Consider the following 19,936-nt stretch of genomic DNA (forward strand, 5'->3'; position numbering starts at 1 on the left):
GCTAGTTACTTCAGTTTATGCCCGACCCTGTCGTCGGTTGGATCGGTGGAGGGATCGCAGAAAGAGATAGTGTGGTCGTTCGTCAAAGACGCGACGAGACGCGCGGACACGCGTTATCTTCGGTGCAAGCACGCCGAGCAATCGAATCTGGTAAACCCAATAGACGCTACTTTCGAATTCCCTCCATTTTTATCTGCTGCACGTGCTTTTCTTTCTTTTCGATTGTTTCTTCTGATCTTTTCTCAGTTTAGTATTAGCTAACCTTTTCTATTCTCGTTTGTTTGTTCGTATTACTTTCTAATCGTGCCATATTTTAATTTACACAGAATAAAAGAATTTTTCAATTGTGAATTCGGCAGAACAGAGAATGTGTTTCGAAGATTTTCGATGATTTATCATCGTGTCGAGTCGGTAATTTTGTTGCACGCGACCTATCTGAACGATAGTGTTGACAGAGATTAAAAACGGACAGATTAAGAAGACTTAGATTAGAACAGTGTAAATCTACAGAATAATTGGCGTCATGTTTCGTATTGTGGTTAGATTCAGGAAATTATTGTTTTTTTCTTTTCTTTTTCATATTTTTTCTTTTGATTTCTTACATGTTCTTTTTTATCAGGAACGTCATGCATACATTATACCGATAATGTTACGTTAATAGAGTAACTTTCGTAAAGTATTACTGCCAATCCTAATTTTATGATAAATGTTATGATAATTTTATCATTTCGATCATTTCGATATTGCGAACAATAATTTCTTTATGATTTTTTAGATTGATAAATAAAGGTTAGGAACTGTTTTTTTTAGGAATTATTTTATCAATGTAGTTTTTTATAGTGAATTAGTGAATCAGTGACTTAAAAAAATTAAGGTAGTATACTATTTATATAATAATTTATTCAATTATTTAAAAGAAACATTTTGTAATTATATCAAATTTTGTGTAATAATTTTAATATTTTATGATTATATATCAAATTTTATGTGATGATTTTAACTATATATGATTTTGATATTTATTACGTGTTAAAGTAATTATTTATGATTCGATATTCATAACGCCTTTACTTACAATAAATTGTTTGGTCAATTAAATAGAATTCATCAGCTGATTCTTGGACAAGTTACTCAATTTTTCTCAATTAGTTAAATTAAGTTAGTTAAGTGTAAGTACATAAAGAATAATTAATTTTCATTTAGAAATTAACTAATTATTTATTTAATCTAATTTTAAAAGATTAATTTTATAAACTTATTTTTATATATTAGAATTTATAATACCTTGTTTTAATAAATTTTAATATAAAAACAAATTCTAATATTATAATTTCAAAAGATGTACTATTTTTTATAGAATTTTATTTTATTTCATTTTATTTTAGTTTACTTTTTTTAATAAGAAACTTATTTTTTTTATATTATTTTTTAATTATGATTTAATTTCTAACTTTTTGTTAGATAAATTATGAAAAATATGATAAATTGTTATATTTATAACAATATAATATAATATAATATAATTGTTATATTAACAAAATATTTATATTTTGTTAAAATTGTGTCATAATTATTTTTTTTTCTATGAATATATTTATTTTTCAAGATATATTTTTTTTATCAATTATTATCTAGTTTACAATGTGTGAGAAGGTTAATCGGTGATTAATCGATATAGAAATCGAAGTGTAATACATTTCACATATTTGATTCATTCAATTCGAATGCAGATTTATATCAAGGTCAAAAGAAGCAGATTTTATGATTTTCAATTAATATTCATACATGTATATTGTTGTTAAAATAAATGTAAATTTCGAAAATAGCAATTTATCACATTTTTATCAATGATATATAATTTTTAATTTTATCATTTTTATTTTAATGATATCTTCTGTAAAAAATGAAGAATTTTTAAATTTTTTATTTTCAATAAAATATTTTAATCATATTATTCAATTATATCATCATATATTATATATTATCATATATTATATTATATATATTATATATTATCATATATATTCAATTATATATTATATTTCACAATATCCATATTTACTTATTCATAATTACTTTTGTTTTTTAATAACAACGAACCTTTTTTTCTCGAACAACGCGTGAGAAAAAACAATTTGACGTTTATTTTATAAAAAAAAACATTTTTTGTTCGCATATGCTCTAAAATTTACGCGGAAGTTTCTTAACTACAGATTTATTTTCCAAGTTTCAGTCAACACAAGAGTAATCTTCTTGAATATACTAATTTCGAGTAACAAAGTGCACTGACAGCATAAACGTGAAACGTAGTTCAGATCGTATTATGCCACGTCGGAAATTTGTAATTATGATTTATACGGTAAGAAACTCGGTGGTGTCTATTTCGAAGAACTTGGCAGAAGATTTCCCTCGCTTCTTTATAAACGATCATACTTTTCCCTTGTGAGTAACAACCCCATTGTATTATCGTTGGTTCGTGGCTTCTCTTCAACTAGATTCGACCGTTTAATTTTAATTGATTCGTGCTTTGACTCTTCTTTTTTCTTTTGTTATCATAAGTGATTTTAACGTTATCTTTTGTTAGTTTAAATTCGACGACTAATTAACGTTTGAAGAATAATTAGAGAATTAACTAAATTTTATTCGATAGCTGAATTATTTTAGATGTGAAATAATATCAATAATTTAAATGTAAAATGTTATTATAACTTATTTATAACTTTTCATTATATTAGCATCTAAAAAATAATAGCGAAATGTAATAAAAAATTAACATAAAATGTGAAATAAATTCTTGTAGAAAATTGATCGTTCAAGTATTTAAATGTACTTTCATATCATTTTAAATACGAATATAAAAATGCTCGTCTTCTACGCTGTACTCGTTACTTTTGATCATTATAAATTAGAATACAAATACCAAGCAACTCCCGACCGTTTAATGTTCTTAGAAAGTGCTTTGACACTTCGTTACTACGGTTGCATGTGTCTCGCTTTTCTCTGTTCCGTCTCGTTCGAAAATTTGCAACGTTTTCAACGTCGTAGTTTTTATTTCTTCATCATCATCATCATCATCATCATGGATTATTTGTAGCGTGAGATATTATATATATAAGAATGCATAAGATTGCACATTAAAATAAATCGCTTCACACATATTGGTGTTGATTACGTTCTATTAATCTTTGATGTAACGCGATATGAAAACGAAATGGTGATTTTTTATTTTAATTCTTTGGGTATTTTTTCTTTAATTTTTCTCCCTTCTTTCTTTCGAAAAATTTTTTCTTACAATTATTATTTCATATTTTTTTCATCTTGAATTTTTTATTTTTTTTCTTTTTGAGTTTTTCTTGGGCCATGTGTATACTAAATATTAGTTAGTTAGATTATGTTAGATTAAATTAGATTAGGGATATTGTTCTTATCACTATACAAAATAAGTTATATTCAATAAAAAACATTCAGAGAATACAAATTATTTTTTTTTATCTTTTAAATTATTTGTTTAGAAATTCGACTGCTGCATGTATATATACATTGCATACCCTCAGAATGAGCCTTGTTTATTAGTTTTCTCTATAAATTGAAAATATTTCAAAATTCTCTTCATAAATCATCATTATAATATATGATATTTATGTATCATATATTTTGTTTATCATTTATTACTGAAATGTAAGTTATCATTTGTGGAAAACAAATATTAATTAATAGTAAACGCAGACTTTTGTAATAATCTGTTACTTAATAGTAATAATACTTCTATAATAATTTATTGGTGAATAATGATTATATAACAATAAACCGATGCTGTTTTAATTTCTCTTTTATTTTTCTTTAAAATTTTATTTTTGGCTATTCATTAAATTCTTTTTTTTTGTCTGTTACATCATTTTCTTAAAATTTATTAATTCTATTTTATTAATTTTTCTTTTTATAGAATTGTTTTTTTACAATTATTTGTTTTAATTTAAATCGTTTTCTTCTTGAATTTTATTAGTTTTTTATTTTACTTTATACAGTTTCTTTTCTACAATTGTCTTTTTTTTTCACATTTGAAGACCACTGGAAAAAATTTAGTAAATTAAATTTTTTAAACTAAATTCTTTTTTATATTAATTAATTTTTTTATATTTTCATAAAATATTTGTATTAGTTAATAGTTAATAAATATGCGATCAAATCAGAAAACAGGAAAAATAATTTTTTTTTATATTCGAAATATTGAATTGAATGATATGTATATTTGATAACGATAAATTATTATGAATGTAAAACAAAATATTCAATATTATTATCAATTATACAATGCAATATATTCTCATTATTAGTGATATGATTAAATTAATCATATCTGATTTATATTATTTATATAGATGAAATCTTATATCATATTGGAAGTAAACTAAAAAATTTTTCATATCTCTTCATATCAAGTTATATCTTACTCGAGAACAGAAAAATTTCAATTTTTTCGTATCCTTATCAAAATTTTATGTAGATATATAAATAAATTATGGGGAAAAAAATTAATTATAAATATTTTTTTGATTTCAATATTTGAGAATATTGAAGAATATTTTGATTATTTTATTAATATCTTGATTTATTTTTGTCATTAAAACGTGTAGCTATCTTTTTCTACTATAATCATTCTTTCTAAACGTAATAAATAAAAAAATTAATATGACAATAAATTGACACACAGAAATCAGTGTAAATAATAATGATGTAAATACCATTTTTTATTCCATTTCAAAATTTCATTCTTTCAATGTAATAAATATGAAAAAGAAATGTTTCAAAATAATAAAAAAATATTACATGATATTTAATCCAAAGCTAGTTACGCCATTGGTTTTGATATACTGAGTTATCGTCGTGTTAGATACATGTGTATATATGTACTTATGTACAAGCTTGATGCACATTTATCAGCACGTGATAAGGCATACGAATTGTTTAATACGATCGTAGCGTGCACTATTTTACGATACAATGCTTTCCTCTTCTGTTTTGCTTTTTGTATTTTTCTTTTTATTCATTTTTGAAAATTGAAAACATTGTATTGGTAAATATATATTATAATATATTAATATTGAATAAATTTAGTTTGAACGATTTTTGAAAGAATCTTTATCGTTGAAAATTAAAATCTATATGTGATCAGAAAATATATCATAGTTATATGTGTTAATTATATATATATATACATATTTGTAGAATTTATTATTTTCAAAACTTTATTTAATTAATATAAAATTGCATATTTTAATTAATTTTGAATTGATTACTTATTATATATTTTTTTAACAAGTAAAGGAAAGATTAAGATTATTATTTTTTCTTTTTAAAAATTAAATTATATAATAGAAGAAAAATAAAAATAAAATGTACTTAATTGTTCCGTGATTGCAAATTATCTATTACGTTACTATAAAACTTTTCATTAGTTAGTAAAATATTTTTTCAAAATTTCTTGATTCTCTGTATTGAATAATTTTTTTAATAAATCAATCGATAAAGCTTTATTAATCGAAAGAATTGAAAATGTTTTTATCCTAGGGTTAATAGGTTTTTAAGATTATTGCATTTCCTTGAACTTAAAGTTGATTTATCTGTCTTGTTTTGTTTAATTTAAATCGACTTATTTATTATCAAAGTGTATGCAAACTATATTATTATTCTATATTTTATCAAAAGGAACACAACTATTCTATCTTTAGATTTTGTTTTCTTGAATTAAGTGAAGTATATTATATATTCCTTTGTATTGTTAAATATTTAATATTCCAATATTATTTTTACTTATCGCTCTGTTTTCTGTTAAATTAGATTAAAAAAATTTAATTCAATTGCAAATTTTACAAATTTATTTCAATAAATGTTAGAATTATATATTTATTTTTAAATTGAGAAAGCAAAATTTATTTATGTTTGTTTGAATAACGAATATTTCACGAATAACTTCAGTGAAATTTTGTAGTTATGAGAAATTATTGCGAGAATGTTTAAGATTAAATATCACGTTTCGCATGTGTCGGCACATGCTTTTGACATGGTTCCTCGTAGTGAGAACGATAATTTAACAACAACAAGAGTACTTTTGTAATGAATTATAGAATTGTCAAGATATGTACAGGTTTCTGTAAAACGTAATATTTTATAATCATATTTAAATTGATTTATCATTATTTCAAAAGAAAAACATTTTTTATCTACGCATTTTTTTATATAGCTTACATTCTTACGAATAAAACTTGTATTAATTCATTTGAAAAAAAGACTTTTTAATATTTATATATCAAAAATTGAACGAAGATATTGCAAATTAAAATTTTATGAATATTTTTCGTTTCTTAAGAATAATAATGTACTTAGTAGTCTAAGTATTTTTAAAGATAGCTTAATGCTTATTCACTACTTATTAATATTTATTATTGATCTTTTGATTTTTCTGACATGATTTGGAATGAATAAATAAGTAATCAAATTTTCAAAGTCGAATTTAAATTTTTTAAACAAACTTATTCATCATATGATATCACGCATTTTCTATGACTGTTATCTATATGTATATATAATCAAATCATAAAATTGTACGTGTTGTATGTGTATATACAACTTCGTAATTGAATAACAAAAGAATCCTTTTCGTTATTCTTCCAATTCATCCAAGTTTTTTTTAATCACATTCTCACCTATATTTCTAATCTATCATCAAATTATTTTTTAACACTAAATTAACTACTAATTAATTCAGTACTATTCATTAAATACAATTACAATTACTTATATATTTTTCTACGAATGTAACGAATTTATTTTTTTTTTCTATACATATATAATTTTTCTTTTCAGATCTCCATTACACGTACCGCGGCGAGAATCGTTAAAAAATCTGAGCAATGACAATCGCGGAGACCACAGAATTGAAGATGAATTCTACGGGGATTTCCAATACCGTGGACGGGATCCTGAATCCGTTGAACAACAGGGATCCGCAACAACTGGAACAGATCTCCAATTCTAGCATGGAGGCAAACCCCCTACTGGAGTCCAATCGAGTTGATCATTCATCGGTGAAAATTGACACTTCTACCATGAAATCGAAGAAAATGGACAAGGAGGAGGATGATTGGGCGTCGATGAACACCTCAAGAAGAGATCCAGAAGTGAATGATTGTAACGCGATCGTTCCACCTGATGGCGGTCTCAGAGCTTGGATGATTATGATAGGCAGTTTCGTTATTAATGGTGTTCTATTCAGCGTCATAAACACGTATTCGTTGATCTATCTAGAGTTGCAGAAGAGATTGTTGGATTCTGGAGAAACGGCAGCCTCTTCGAAGGCGGGTAAGTGTTTTATCTTCTTTCGTGTTCTTTGCTATTACAAAGAAAGGATTACAAAGAAAGGATATTTGTAAGAAAGAATATAGTCTTCTGTTCTGTTCGAGAAAGAGGTAAATGGAATAATTTTTAATTCTTTCAATTATTTATAAAGTGAATTATTTTTTTTCTTTTCTATTTCATATTTCGTATACGACAAAAGAAGAGAAAACTAAAATTACAAAATTTGTGAGAGGATATTTTTATTTTAACTACTTCAATCTTTATTCTAAGTGCAATTAACCAATCACTGTTAATGAACCGTATTATCTTATCATTTTTATTACATATCTATTCTTTATGTCGATAATATATATATTTACGTTTTGTAGATCATTGAACTGTCTGGGTTTCATTCATCTAATTCTTTTTTTCATATTTCAAAAAATTATCAAGAATTGATAACGTAATTTTTTTTTAAATTGCACACATATATTAAGTAAAAGTTATCTGTTATCTTATCATTACGCTATTATTAACCATTGTTTACTATATAATACATCTTAGCATTTTATTAATTTGCTAATCGATGATTTAAATTCGTATTGCATATAAACACGCTTCGTAAGAAAAAATAATAATAAAAATAGATTCGTGAATTAAGAAATAGGTCAATTAAACAACTATGTTGAGATCATTTGTGCAAATCAATGAACATTCTAATAAGAATGCGAGCAATAAGCAATACTGAATTGAAATAATCGTTAATATTTGTGTCCATGGCCTAAATATCGACATTACAAAACTATATTCTATATATTGACGTCTTCTAAGATCTAATCGTTGTTAAGTGAAGTACAGAATAATTACTTCTATCAACTAGCGTATCAATTAAACCGATCGATCAGGCTAATCATCGCGAAGTCAATGCCCTGAACAACCTGGATCTGAATTAATCGACAATTACAATGGACATTAATAGTAACGAGGGTCAAATAATATTAATCTAGGGGTAGTTACTCTTTAAAGTAGAACTAGGTCTTTACTAAACAATATATAGTCTATACGATCTAAAATAAGAGATGAATAATTTTTATTTTGATTTAATTGAAGAATGATTTTTCATTTCTTGCATTCCAAAGCTTATACATATAATTACTCGAAATAAAATATTTGTTATATTATTTGGAGAATATATTTTAGTTCCATTTATCGATGATATTATTAAAATATGAATTTGCATAAATGTCTGCAGTTTAGTTATAAGTATATATCTTTTTTGAGCAAATCAAAGTTATGAATATCTTTCTAATTTTTGGATCATTAGAAATATAATTTCTTAAATGAAAACAAAGAATTAATCACTTCATTATTTGAGATTAAAATTGTATGAATGAATATGTATTGAATATCTTTTATTTTTTCTGTTTTCTTTTTATTTTAAAAAATATTAACTGTTACATTGTTTCAGAAAAAGATTAAAAATTTTCTATATTGATCATTATTAAATTATTATTATATTACCTATTAAAATTAAACAACTTAGAATATAATAATTGTTTAATGAAGATTTTTTAACTATAATATAATATAATATAAAATAATCTGATTATATTTTTAATTGATAATATTAATTTATTCTCAATATTTAAAATAAAAAAAATTTGTTCGATTTATTCCATCAGAAATATATTCTGTCGTATTAAATAAAAGTTAGAGTAGAATGTTTTCGAGATTTAAAATTACTAACCAATATCAAGATCAAAGTAAACGTTCACTCATATATCCATAACCTAATAGAACTTCTGTTATCAGAATTTCCATCACTCGAATATTCTACTATCGAAAAATTCTATTATATCTGAATATTCTATTATACAACGCTTTTTTCGGTAGCGTTTTGTATTCTATTTTCTTTTGATGTCATTCTATATAAATGGAATCTCGTATATTACATAAAAAAACTGCTTCAAATGTGGATTAATTTGAGAGAAAAAAAAATATATCTATAAAATTTAGAAAATAAGTATTAGAAAATATGAAAATATGAATAGAATATATGAATAGAAAATATGAAATAAAATTTGTCCATTAAAAATTTTATTTTCAAGAAATGTTAAGTACAGGTGATTTTGAATAATTCTTAATTGGATACAAATGAATTTTACAGAAGTGAATGGAAGTGACAAAAAGTCATTTTTTATAAAAATAAATAAAAAATATGGAATACAATTTTTTTTAAATAAAAAACTCGTTTTCAAGATAATCGAATTTGAAAATTTATCGAATACGTTCGTTCATATTTAATTTGAGACTGAATATATTTGAATATATTAAATTTTTGAAAAAAAAAATTGAAATAAAATTTAATTTTATAGTTTTAATTAATTGTCTTATGTAAAACAATCTTTTAACAATTGTTCAATTATTAAAAAAAATTAATGAAATATATATTTGAGAAATTGCCGAAAGTGATGATGTCTTTGTTTCAGCGTTGGTAGGGTCATTAACCATTGGTACAACATTCTTTCTATCGCCAATTTCTGGCATTCTCACCGATAAAATTGGGATTCAGATGACCACATTTTTGGGTGGTGCTCTTGCATCCAGTGGTATGCTTTTATCCTCGATATTTTCTAGTAAGGTAAATTATTATTTTTTTTTTTTTCATTTATTTTTATGAAACGTTATTAACGTTTTTCTTCTTTTCAATTTTATCTTTACTTTTAATCCATCGAGTATTAGTACGATTCAGTTAATCTTACGTTCCATTATACAGCATACAATTTTAATTCGATAAGTATATAAAATTAATTGCAATATGTACTTTACGATTTTTATTAGAAATTATATTCTCTCATTGATTTTACTATATTTATAAAATTATCTATATGTATAATGTAAACGATATAAATCTCATCTCCATTGTCCTATTTTCATAGAATGATTTGCTTCTCAACATATTATCTTAATAATAAGATTAAATAAGATTTATATTAAATATAATATTTACACTATCAAAAATTTGGAAACAATAAGAAACTTCAAATAAAAACATAAAAAAATCACATATATTAAACTTATTTTTTACTAATGATTGAAAAATAAAAATAATATACTGGGTATTAATCTTTTTTTATCTAAATTTATTTTATTTATCACTATCAATAATCACTTATTACAAATGCTTTATTTTCATTCTTACAAAAGATTTTTATTCAATGCAAAAAATATAATTGTTTTCAAACTTTTAAATACTATTTATTTGAATAGCCATCTATTCTCATCTCCATTTTCTCTGTCGTAAAAAAAAAAAAATTATTTCGAAATTAATATCCATACATACATATAACTTTTATTCAATTTTAAAATCCTCCCACTTAGAATCATGTTATCCCCAATAAAATCATTAGATTAAGTTATGGGTGTACCAAGTGTAAAACAATTTTTCACGAAGAATCATTATCCTCGATGTTACATCATGGTATTCGGCGTTATCATAACCGACTCGAGTTATTTCTAGAATCGCTGTGCTTCAGGTGACATTACTCTATTTGACCTACGGAGTGATGTACGGTCTCGGTGCGAGTCTTGCCTACACGCCTAGCCTAGCGATCTTGGGCCATTATTTTAAGAGATACTTGGGCTTGGTCAATGGGATCGTCACGGCTGGAAGCTCCATATTTACGACCCTTATGCCGTACCTGATTGAGGTCATACTCCGCCGTTTCGGTTTGGAGGGCACGTTGAGGTTCTTAGCTATGCTCACGGCGATCGTCATGCCTTGCGCTATACTTTTCAAGCCGATTCCACGTAAGTTTCACTTATGTACACGTATAATACATATTGAAGTTTCGAATAAATCCAAATTTCTATTCTTCAGAGCTTTATTTGCAATCCATTCGCGTTATATAACGACCGAGTACGAATTTTATCGTGACGTAAATAAATAATCGTATGAAAAATGTTTTAAAATAAGTAATAATATATATAGTATTATACAATATATAAAATTAAATGTGATTTCTCGTTATACAAATAATACAACGAATACAAAATTTTTTTTTAATTTACAATTATTCCAGTTAACTCGATGCCAAAGGATCAACTAAAATCCAAATCGAGCCTCAAAAACTGTGTCAAGCAAGTGATAAACGTCTCGATATGGAGGAAAAAACGTTACATAGTGTGGGCTAGCTCCATTCCCCTCGCTTTGTTCGGGTTAGTATTACCGCGATCAATGAGCAATTATCTTCACACGTGTGAATGATTTTATAAGGTTAACCAATTCAAACTTTGTTGTCACGGTTTCATATTTTTCTTCTTTCTTATTATTAAATCGTTCATTTTTAATTTATATTCACACGTATACCACAGAATGCTCACGGCGTTGTCAATTTAATTTCAATCGATATGTAGAAACCAACATGTTGGTAACGGTTCTGGTTGCGAAACTTGTTTCTTAATCAAGTTACACGGACTTGTAATTCAAGATCGCAGGAATAATCGCGACAAAAGTGTGTAAGGCAACGTGTGTACTGGCATGGATTCTCAGATCAATGGGAATGTCCGTTTCAGATATTTCGTCCCGTATGTTCACATAGGGAAATTCGTGGAGATGGTGTTCAAGGACGCGGATGGAAAGCTTCCGATCATGTGCATCGGTATCACTTCCGGTATTGGTCGATTGCTCTTCGGTTATATCGCTGATTTGCCGAGGGTAAACAGAATATTGTTGCAACAGGTAAATTGAGGATTAAAATTTAATAATTTTCAAATATATATTTTAGATAAGAATTTTGATCAGCGTTTCTTTTTTTATAATTTTCAAATAACTTGTAATTTTTGTTTTTTGTAGGTAAGATAAATTGAAAAAATTAATACGATTTTGTCGCCGTGGAATAATTAATAGTCCTTGAATTAAAATTAAAAAGTGGAGAGGATTATTTTGATATCACTATAGAATATTGTATCCAAAGATTGGGAACCATTGATTTAGATAATTACATGTTGATATGAAATTCTTTGATTGACACATTATAGTTTGTATTAGCTACATTATAGAGCTAGAGTAGCTCTTTTTTTTTTATTATAGTCTCTTTGAAAAATAACTTACAAATCCTTTTCTCATATTGCTATTAAAATGTTTATGAATGCTCAATTTATTTTGAGCTTATTAATTTTTTTCAAATAAAGACATGTGAAAAGTTTAATTATTTTCTGTCATAAAAATATTCAATTATTTTTCAAGTAAAGGAACATTAAGAATATGATTATTTTTTAAATTTAAAAGTAAAATCTTCTTTATAAAATAATATGTAAAAGAATTAAATTATATTTCATAAATTTTTTAATTATTTTATTTTTTATTTTTTAGATATCGTTTTTTAGCATTGGTGCTCTTACAATGCTTCTCCCTGTTACACCTTCGTTTGTAATATTGCTACTTATTTCTTTGGCTATGGGATTATTCGATGGTTGCTTTATATCCCTTTTGGGCCCTATTGCATTCGATATATGCGGTCGAGAAGGTGCAACACAAGCTATAGGATTTCTATTAGGCATGTGTTCTATACCTTTGACTGTGGGGCCACCCATAGCTGGCTTTCTATATGATCATACAGGTAATTACATGAATTGATTAATTCATTTATTTCTTTTTATTACTTTATTTATTAATAAACAAATTTAATATCTATTTCCAAGATTTTTGCTTAAAAATGATATAAAATAATATTAAAATATTAATAAATTTCTTCAATTTTGCAATTTATCACTTCATAGTAACAATTTTTCATCACTATTAATGTATTATATTATTATCATACTTTTCAATTATTCTGATGTATACATTGAATAAAATAATATATAATAATGTAAATAAATACAAAATTAAAATTTAAACACTTAAGAATTAAAATTATAACTGCATTAGATTTTTCATTTTTTTCATTAAAGACTATAAGGTAAAAGATTGAAGATTAATAATATAATTATATTATTATTTTTTGATTTATATAGGTACCTATGATCTGCCTTTTTTCTTAGCTGGTATTCCACCAATAGCAGGGGCGCTCACGATGTTCCTGATAAAATTTGTAAAGGATGAAGAACAGAATAGCGTTACCGCGAACACAGGGGATAAAGCTGCTTGTCAGAATGGTCGGTAAACAGGTATTTGTGCATTATTCACATCTAACTAACAAAGTTTGTTTCTCCATGTGGTATCGAAACACGTGCGCGTCGGTTTATAAACTGTTTTCACGAAGGCGGTTGAAACTTTCCACGGAAAGCTTTTCGGATAAAATAAAACACGAATCCGTCTGCTGTCGAGGGGGACAGAGCACTTGGTAAAATAAATTCATTATTTCGAGAAATTATGTCTGCATACTTTGCTCAAACTTCATTGCTATCTGTTTGTTTCATTGTTTCTTTTTATTTCTTTTTTTTAATTTCTTAATTCATATTAATATTGCTGCATTGTTGAAATTCATTGTCTGCTTTTATTATATGAAAGTCATAAGTTGCATTAGTTTATTTGCATGCCACGTATTTTGCATCGATGGATTTAATATAATCCAATGGTGATTAAGGGACAGTGATTGGAATTATGCTTAACACTGGAGAACTTATACTTGTACGAAGTATCTATATTCATTTTAATAATCATAAAAATGAAACATTTAAAAATTTATATATTTGATAATTTTAATATTAAAATATAAATATAAATTGTTTATAGATATTTTAAAGCATCTTTAAAAAAATATTATATAAATAATAAATATATAATATTTCTCTATATTATTCTTATGAATTTGTTCTTATAAATTTCTCATTATTTCTGATTATATTTTCTCAAGACTTGCTTATATAATTGTATAATTTAGCTTGAATAAATGAATATATATATTTCACAAGTTAATTATTTTTATTTCTTTTATTCGTTAATCGGTATGGAACTAATTTAATTATTTAAATTAATCATAGTAATGTAGCCTCGTAACAATTAATTATTTATTGTGCTCTACAGTTTAATTACGCCTCGGTTCGTTGCAATATGGCAACGATTCTGTCATCCATTATGCGCTATTCATAGTCAGTGTTTACTTTCTTATAAAGATAATTCCTCTACTTTTCCGTGATTATCTTGTTTGTACATATTAAAGATGTAATTGAAACAGTGTCAATTATAGGAGATAAGTGAGGATAAATGTAGTTAATTTTACCATCAAATGTAAGTGTAGTGTAATTTTCTTTGCATTAGAATCGTTGTTTAAATATGTTAATTGATAGAATATTAGAACTAATAAAAAAAATAATTTGCAAATTAAATTTTATTATTATAATTTTATTATTATAATTATGTATTTTATATTATTTATATAATATATACATATTATAATTTTTATAATTATATTTAATAGTTTGATTGAAGTATAATAGTAATAAATTAAATTATATAAGAATCCTTATTTTGAGAGACACTGACGTAGATAAATAGTAAAACGTGCACAGTAGTAATAAACAGTTTGAGTCAGACATTGAACGTTGAGCTTTTGATATGCAACGCGTTAACAAAAATCAGTGATATTCTTTTTCAGAATTGATACTATACATCAAAACAATGTGAAAGATTTTATACTTGGTTTCATTTATAATTATAAAATCCATTTAAGTTTTTGCTTCGTTGTTTTTTAATCTGTTTTATATTAGTTATATATATATTTATTTATTGAAAATATTTTTATATTTATCGTTTTCATATGATATAAAATATATAAAAATCATTGCTAATATTATTATTTAATATCAATAATATTCAATTAATTAAATTATTTAAATATTGAAAAAAAACATTTATTTTTTATCTTTTTTAGTAGACTTTCCTTTCCATTATAAAAATTTTATAAGCCATTTCTTTCTATTCTTATTCTTTTTATTTTTTATATTTAAACTAAAAAAAAAAAAAAAAAAAGAAATTGTGAAATAAAGTTACAACCCATTTTCATAGTTTTGATGAATAGAATCGATTTTTAAAACCAACTTTCACTGCTTTTTTAATTTTTTTTGTTTATTATTATATTTAAGGTGGTAACAAGAGTTTAGAATTTAAAGAATAAACATGGCAAATAGAAAATGTAAATGCTATTAAACATGGGTAGGAAAATTAATATTTTTCATTTTGGTTTAAAAATTATTTCCTGAATATTTTTTGAAAAATATCTCTATAAATATACTACATGGTATACTTATAAAGAATTATTATCAAAAAATACAAAATGCTTGTAAAATAACTAAAACACAGGCAGAGATTTCTGAAAGAGTAAGCAATTCATTATATTGAAAATGTTAAGCTTATGGAAATGGGGAATAAGGGTATGAAAAGAAAATTTTCTGTAATCGCAAAAGAAAGAAATGGAGATAAAAAGAAAAAGATGATTCAATGGAAAAATTATGTAGAAAATTTTGCTTCACTTTCTTCGGAAAAATGAAGAGTTGTAAAACACTTTCGATACCAAAAATAGAATTATAATTATATATCAAAAATAATTATAGTAATTGAAGTATAGTAATATATATATAATATTTGATGAGACAATACAAAATGATTTAAAAATTCAATTGAATGGTCATTATTTAAAAATAAATATGACTATCTTTCTATTATATTTCAACATATATTCATTCTGTTTTTTCTTTTCTTTTCTTTTTTTTTTTTTTTTTGCTTTATAGTTCTTTTCCATGCAATTTAAATGAATAGCTAGATATTTTCTAAATGTATAAGATTACTTTAAAATTTCATATAATGATGCATTTTTCTTTCAAATATCTTATTATCTTAATTTCAAATACTGTACTCTTCTGCACTTTTTTTCTTATTAAAAACTTGGTTACTATAATAATTCATAGTAAGATAATAAAAAAGATATGAGATTATGAAAAAAATAGAACTTTTTATTTATTTTGATGTAAAAATATTATTTTTTCAACCCATGTTTATCAAAATATTTTTCCTTAGAAGAATACTATTTATCTTCAATTTTTCTTTTCTAAATTATTATTTAAATCTTGTCAATTAACAAATATTTAATATTTCAAACTTTTAATGTTTTACTTATTTTGAAATTCATTTATATTATCTTCAATTAAGAAATTTTAAATTAAAAATTCAATGATAAAAATAATAAGATTTGAGTTGAAAAGAATACAGAAGATTAAAGTTCTAACTAACTCTTACTTTTTACCATCCTTTATTTCTCACATTAACAATAAGGAGAAAGTATATACACTTCTGTTTAAAAATTTTAGAACTTTAACAATTTTATTAAAACTTTTTTATTAGATTTAATTGTAAATGAATATTTTTGATTAAAATTAAATTCTTAATAATATATTTTTATATTTTCTTTACCACGTAAGAATTGAATTATTGAATTTATTAATAGTTATTTAATTTCTCTCAATTTTTTTAACAAAAAATATAATAGATGTAATTCCAAAGTCCTAAGACTCTTAAATGAGAGTGTATTTTTGTTTTTTACTAACACCTTGCTAAATTTTAATCAGCATTAACATTTCTTTTGTAAATATTTCTACTAAATTCTCTCACGAATCTTCAATCTTCATATTCAACTTCTAGCACTAGAATTATCAAATTTTTCAAAATATTCACAAATTTCATATATTTTATTTTATGATTATTGAAAATACGAAAATGTTCTTAACAAAATTATATGTTGTATTTTAAGAAAACTGTAATATAATTACACATACTCATTTATTCTCATAATATCATAAATAATATTATATGTACATGTAACTAAAACTCATTTACATTTAAAATACTTATGAAAAGATAGTTCTAGTGCTAGTTTCTACTATGTTTATATCCGTTTGCAAAACAGTTTTGCGGTTCACAGGGTGCTCCAGTATCACCTTTCTGTCTTCGTATCTTGTCACTGGTCTCAAATACGAGCAATTAAACTGGAAGGTGACGTGTCCAGGCGTGCACGATCCCCACTCGTCGAAATGTTGCGGATATCACGAAAGCAACACTTGCCAGGAACACGAGAACGAGTGTCAGGATCGTTGTGAACACTCAGAAAGCCTGCCATTACTCCACGGTGAGGATTGGTCAGCTTCTGGCCGCTTTCAACGGATGCTTCAATCGTCGATGCTTCTGAATTAATTAAATCAAGGATAAATGCGCCATTTCTGAAGTCACTGATCGATTCCATTTTTTGATTTTTAATTTTAGATCAAAATATGTGATTAGCTTTTTTAACTTTTTTCCAAAAATCATATACATTTCAGAAATCATTTATTAATTTTAAGTACTATTAAAGAAACTATTAAATTATTTATGATTAAGATTAAATTGTAAATTTCTTTTTTCTTTAATATGATAGTTGAGTAAATTATTAGGTATTTGCTTAATATTTTTTATAACGATTCTTTTTTTTTTAACTAATTAAATTAATATCCATATTTATGTTTTTTTTTGATAGAACTTAACAGCAATTGATTTCATAGTATTATTTTTTATTATAATCATAATATGAATATGTCCTATGATTTATGAATGATGAAATTGATGAAATCGATCAGTTTTGAACTTCTATATTATTCAAATATAGCTTTTCTTTATATGATAATAATAATTTAATAAATTTTGTATAACAATTCTTTGATAATCGAATTTGCAATTAATCTATTGATATTTTAATTAGAGGACTTACAACTTAAAAGTTTAAGATCATTTAATAGAAAAGAAAGAATAAGAAAAATTGGAAAAAAAGATAATTTATATGCAAGTATTTTAAATTATTAATTATAATGTAAAAATTCTAATTAAAATTATTTAAATTATCCAAATTTAATCAATTTTATTTAAAATATTTAAATTTTACTTTTAAATTATTATTTGCATATAAGAGATCAAGAAACGTAAAAATCAAAAATATATTAATTTATATTTTTATTTCGTTCTTTCTTCATTTTAAAACTTTTGAGTAGTAAAATGAAAGTGAATTCGGAAAGCAACGGCGATCGATAGATTTTAGAGCTCTGATTAATCTTCTACGTTTAGTCATAAGTCGTTATTATGCATAAATATCAATTTTTTCATGTTTCTTAATGACAACGAATGTTTCTAGTTTTCTATAGTTGTTGAAGAAATATAAAACGAGAATCTTTAGCGTGTTGAATAGAAATCAAAACAAATAGAAAAAAATAGAAAAAAAAAATGTTTTATAAATTGAAAATGAGAAGAAATCTTATTCATTTAGGAGTAAGATTTTTTTCTCAACTCAACGTTCTGTGCTCAAAAAAAGCAATACTCGTGTCAATATTTTTAAAAAAAAGAATTCACATGTATAAATTTTATTTTTGATTCACTCGAATCGCAAGAGATGTTACATATGTAAAAATTTATGGAAATAGTGGTCTCGTTATTTTTAGATGATTAATGTAGTATGTGTTCGAAACCATATCGTGTTTGCTGTGTAAATTTCTTTGATATATATATTTTTTTAATGCAAATAGATCTGATGTGAAGACGAGAAATGTTTGTAGAATGAATTGTTTTAAAAGAGATCAAAACATTTACTTTTACTTGCAAGTTTCAATTCGATGGCATTTAAAACTAAAAACGATTATTTTAATTTCACATTCTAAACGCTATAAGAATTTTTTCGTTATAAATTTAATTTTATTAAAGACGATTTTACAAGTTAATATTCTTTTATCTGCATTTTTCTTATTCTTAATTCTTTTTGTTGTATGAGGAATATGATTTATTTTAAAAAAATTTATTTTTCGTTAATAGACGTTGTCATGATGAAAACGTTGCGATGAAAAATATAGAAATATTATTGTAACATGTTGAAACAACAAATTTAGAAGTTAAGTAAAATTGTTATAGATGATATGGATGATTGTAATTTTATATTAATTGACATTTTTTTACCATTTTGAGGAGATTTTAATATTGTAAACTAAGAATATTTTATACTATTTCCTAAAAATTTCTCTGTTACATGTCATTTTAATCATTTAGCCAATTAATGAATCAATTAATGTTAAAGGATATATTTTATATATTTTTGTATTTAATCATTATTCTTCTTGTATATTGGAAAAATTCGATCATTTTCTGTGCGACTTATGTTTAATTAATTCCGTAAAGTTCAATTTATATAAATTTTTTTATACATAGCAATTTGTCAATCATGACCCTATTATTAACGGTGCAGTTTTCCTAGTAATAATAGAGCAAAAATGTTATTTTTTTCGTAATATTGTACATAAAATAATTAAAATATTGTTAACTTAACGCAGAAATACATGAAGACAAATAAAGAAATAAGAATATTATAAAAATTTTATTATTGAAACAATCAAATTTCATTGTCAGTGAAATATTAATTTTGTATTTAAATTACTATTGTTAAGTTCATCAAAACATTAAAACTTTTTTCATTTTAAAGAAACAAAATGAATTCTGACCAAAATACTGACTATTAATTTATAATATAATATTTATTAATCTATAATATAATCAATAAAATTAAATTGAAATATAAATTTTTAAGATATGTAT

At 24.1% G+C, this 19,936-nt stretch overlaps 1 protein-coding gene across 4 annotated transcripts; it reads left to right on the forward strand.

The window, feature by feature from the left end:
• Positions 1 to 12: 12 nt before the first annotated feature.
• kar (monocarboxylate transporter 10-like protein kar) lies at positions 13 to 19,551 on the forward strand. Of its 4 annotated transcripts, none has more exons than XR_001113171.2 (10): positions 13 to 150; positions 6,865 to 7,359; positions 9,825 to 9,976; positions 10,872 to 11,145; positions 11,418 to 11,553; positions 11,911 to 12,076; positions 12,710 to 12,956; positions 13,354 to 13,494; positions 13,602 to 13,682; positions 17,256 to 17,395. XR_001113171.2 is itself a non-coding variant. In XM_086912541.1 (10 exons), exons 2-10 carry the CDS (start codon positions 6,912 to 6,914, stop codon positions 19,399 to 19,401), a joined length of 1,776 nt encoding a protein of 591 aa, XP_086768667.1. In that variant the 5' UTR covers positions 13 to 150; positions 6,865 to 6,911; the 3' UTR covers positions 19,402 to 19,551. The 4 variants fall into 4 exon arrangements, 3 of the variants coding, with proteins under 3 accessions (XP_086768667.1, XP_003691132.2, XP_012350711.2); XM_086912541.1 differs by lacking the exon at positions 13,602 to 13,682 and adding an exon at positions 19,394 to 19,551 and having other exon boundaries at positions 17,256 to 17,459; XM_003691084.4 differs by lacking the exon at positions 13,602 to 13,682 and having other exon boundaries at positions 17,256 to 18,380.
• The last annotated feature ends 385 nt before the right edge of the window (positions 19,552 to 19,936 follow it).

Source organism: Apis florea, unplaced genomic scaffold (genome assembly GCF_048593485.1).
Source record: "Apis florea isolate Af1SG1 unplaced genomic scaffold, ASM4859348v1 contig_3391_pilon, whole genome shotgun sequence".
In the NCBI taxonomy this organism is placed as follows: domain Eukaryota; kingdom Metazoa; phylum Arthropoda; class Insecta; order Hymenoptera; family Apidae; genus Apis; species Apis florea.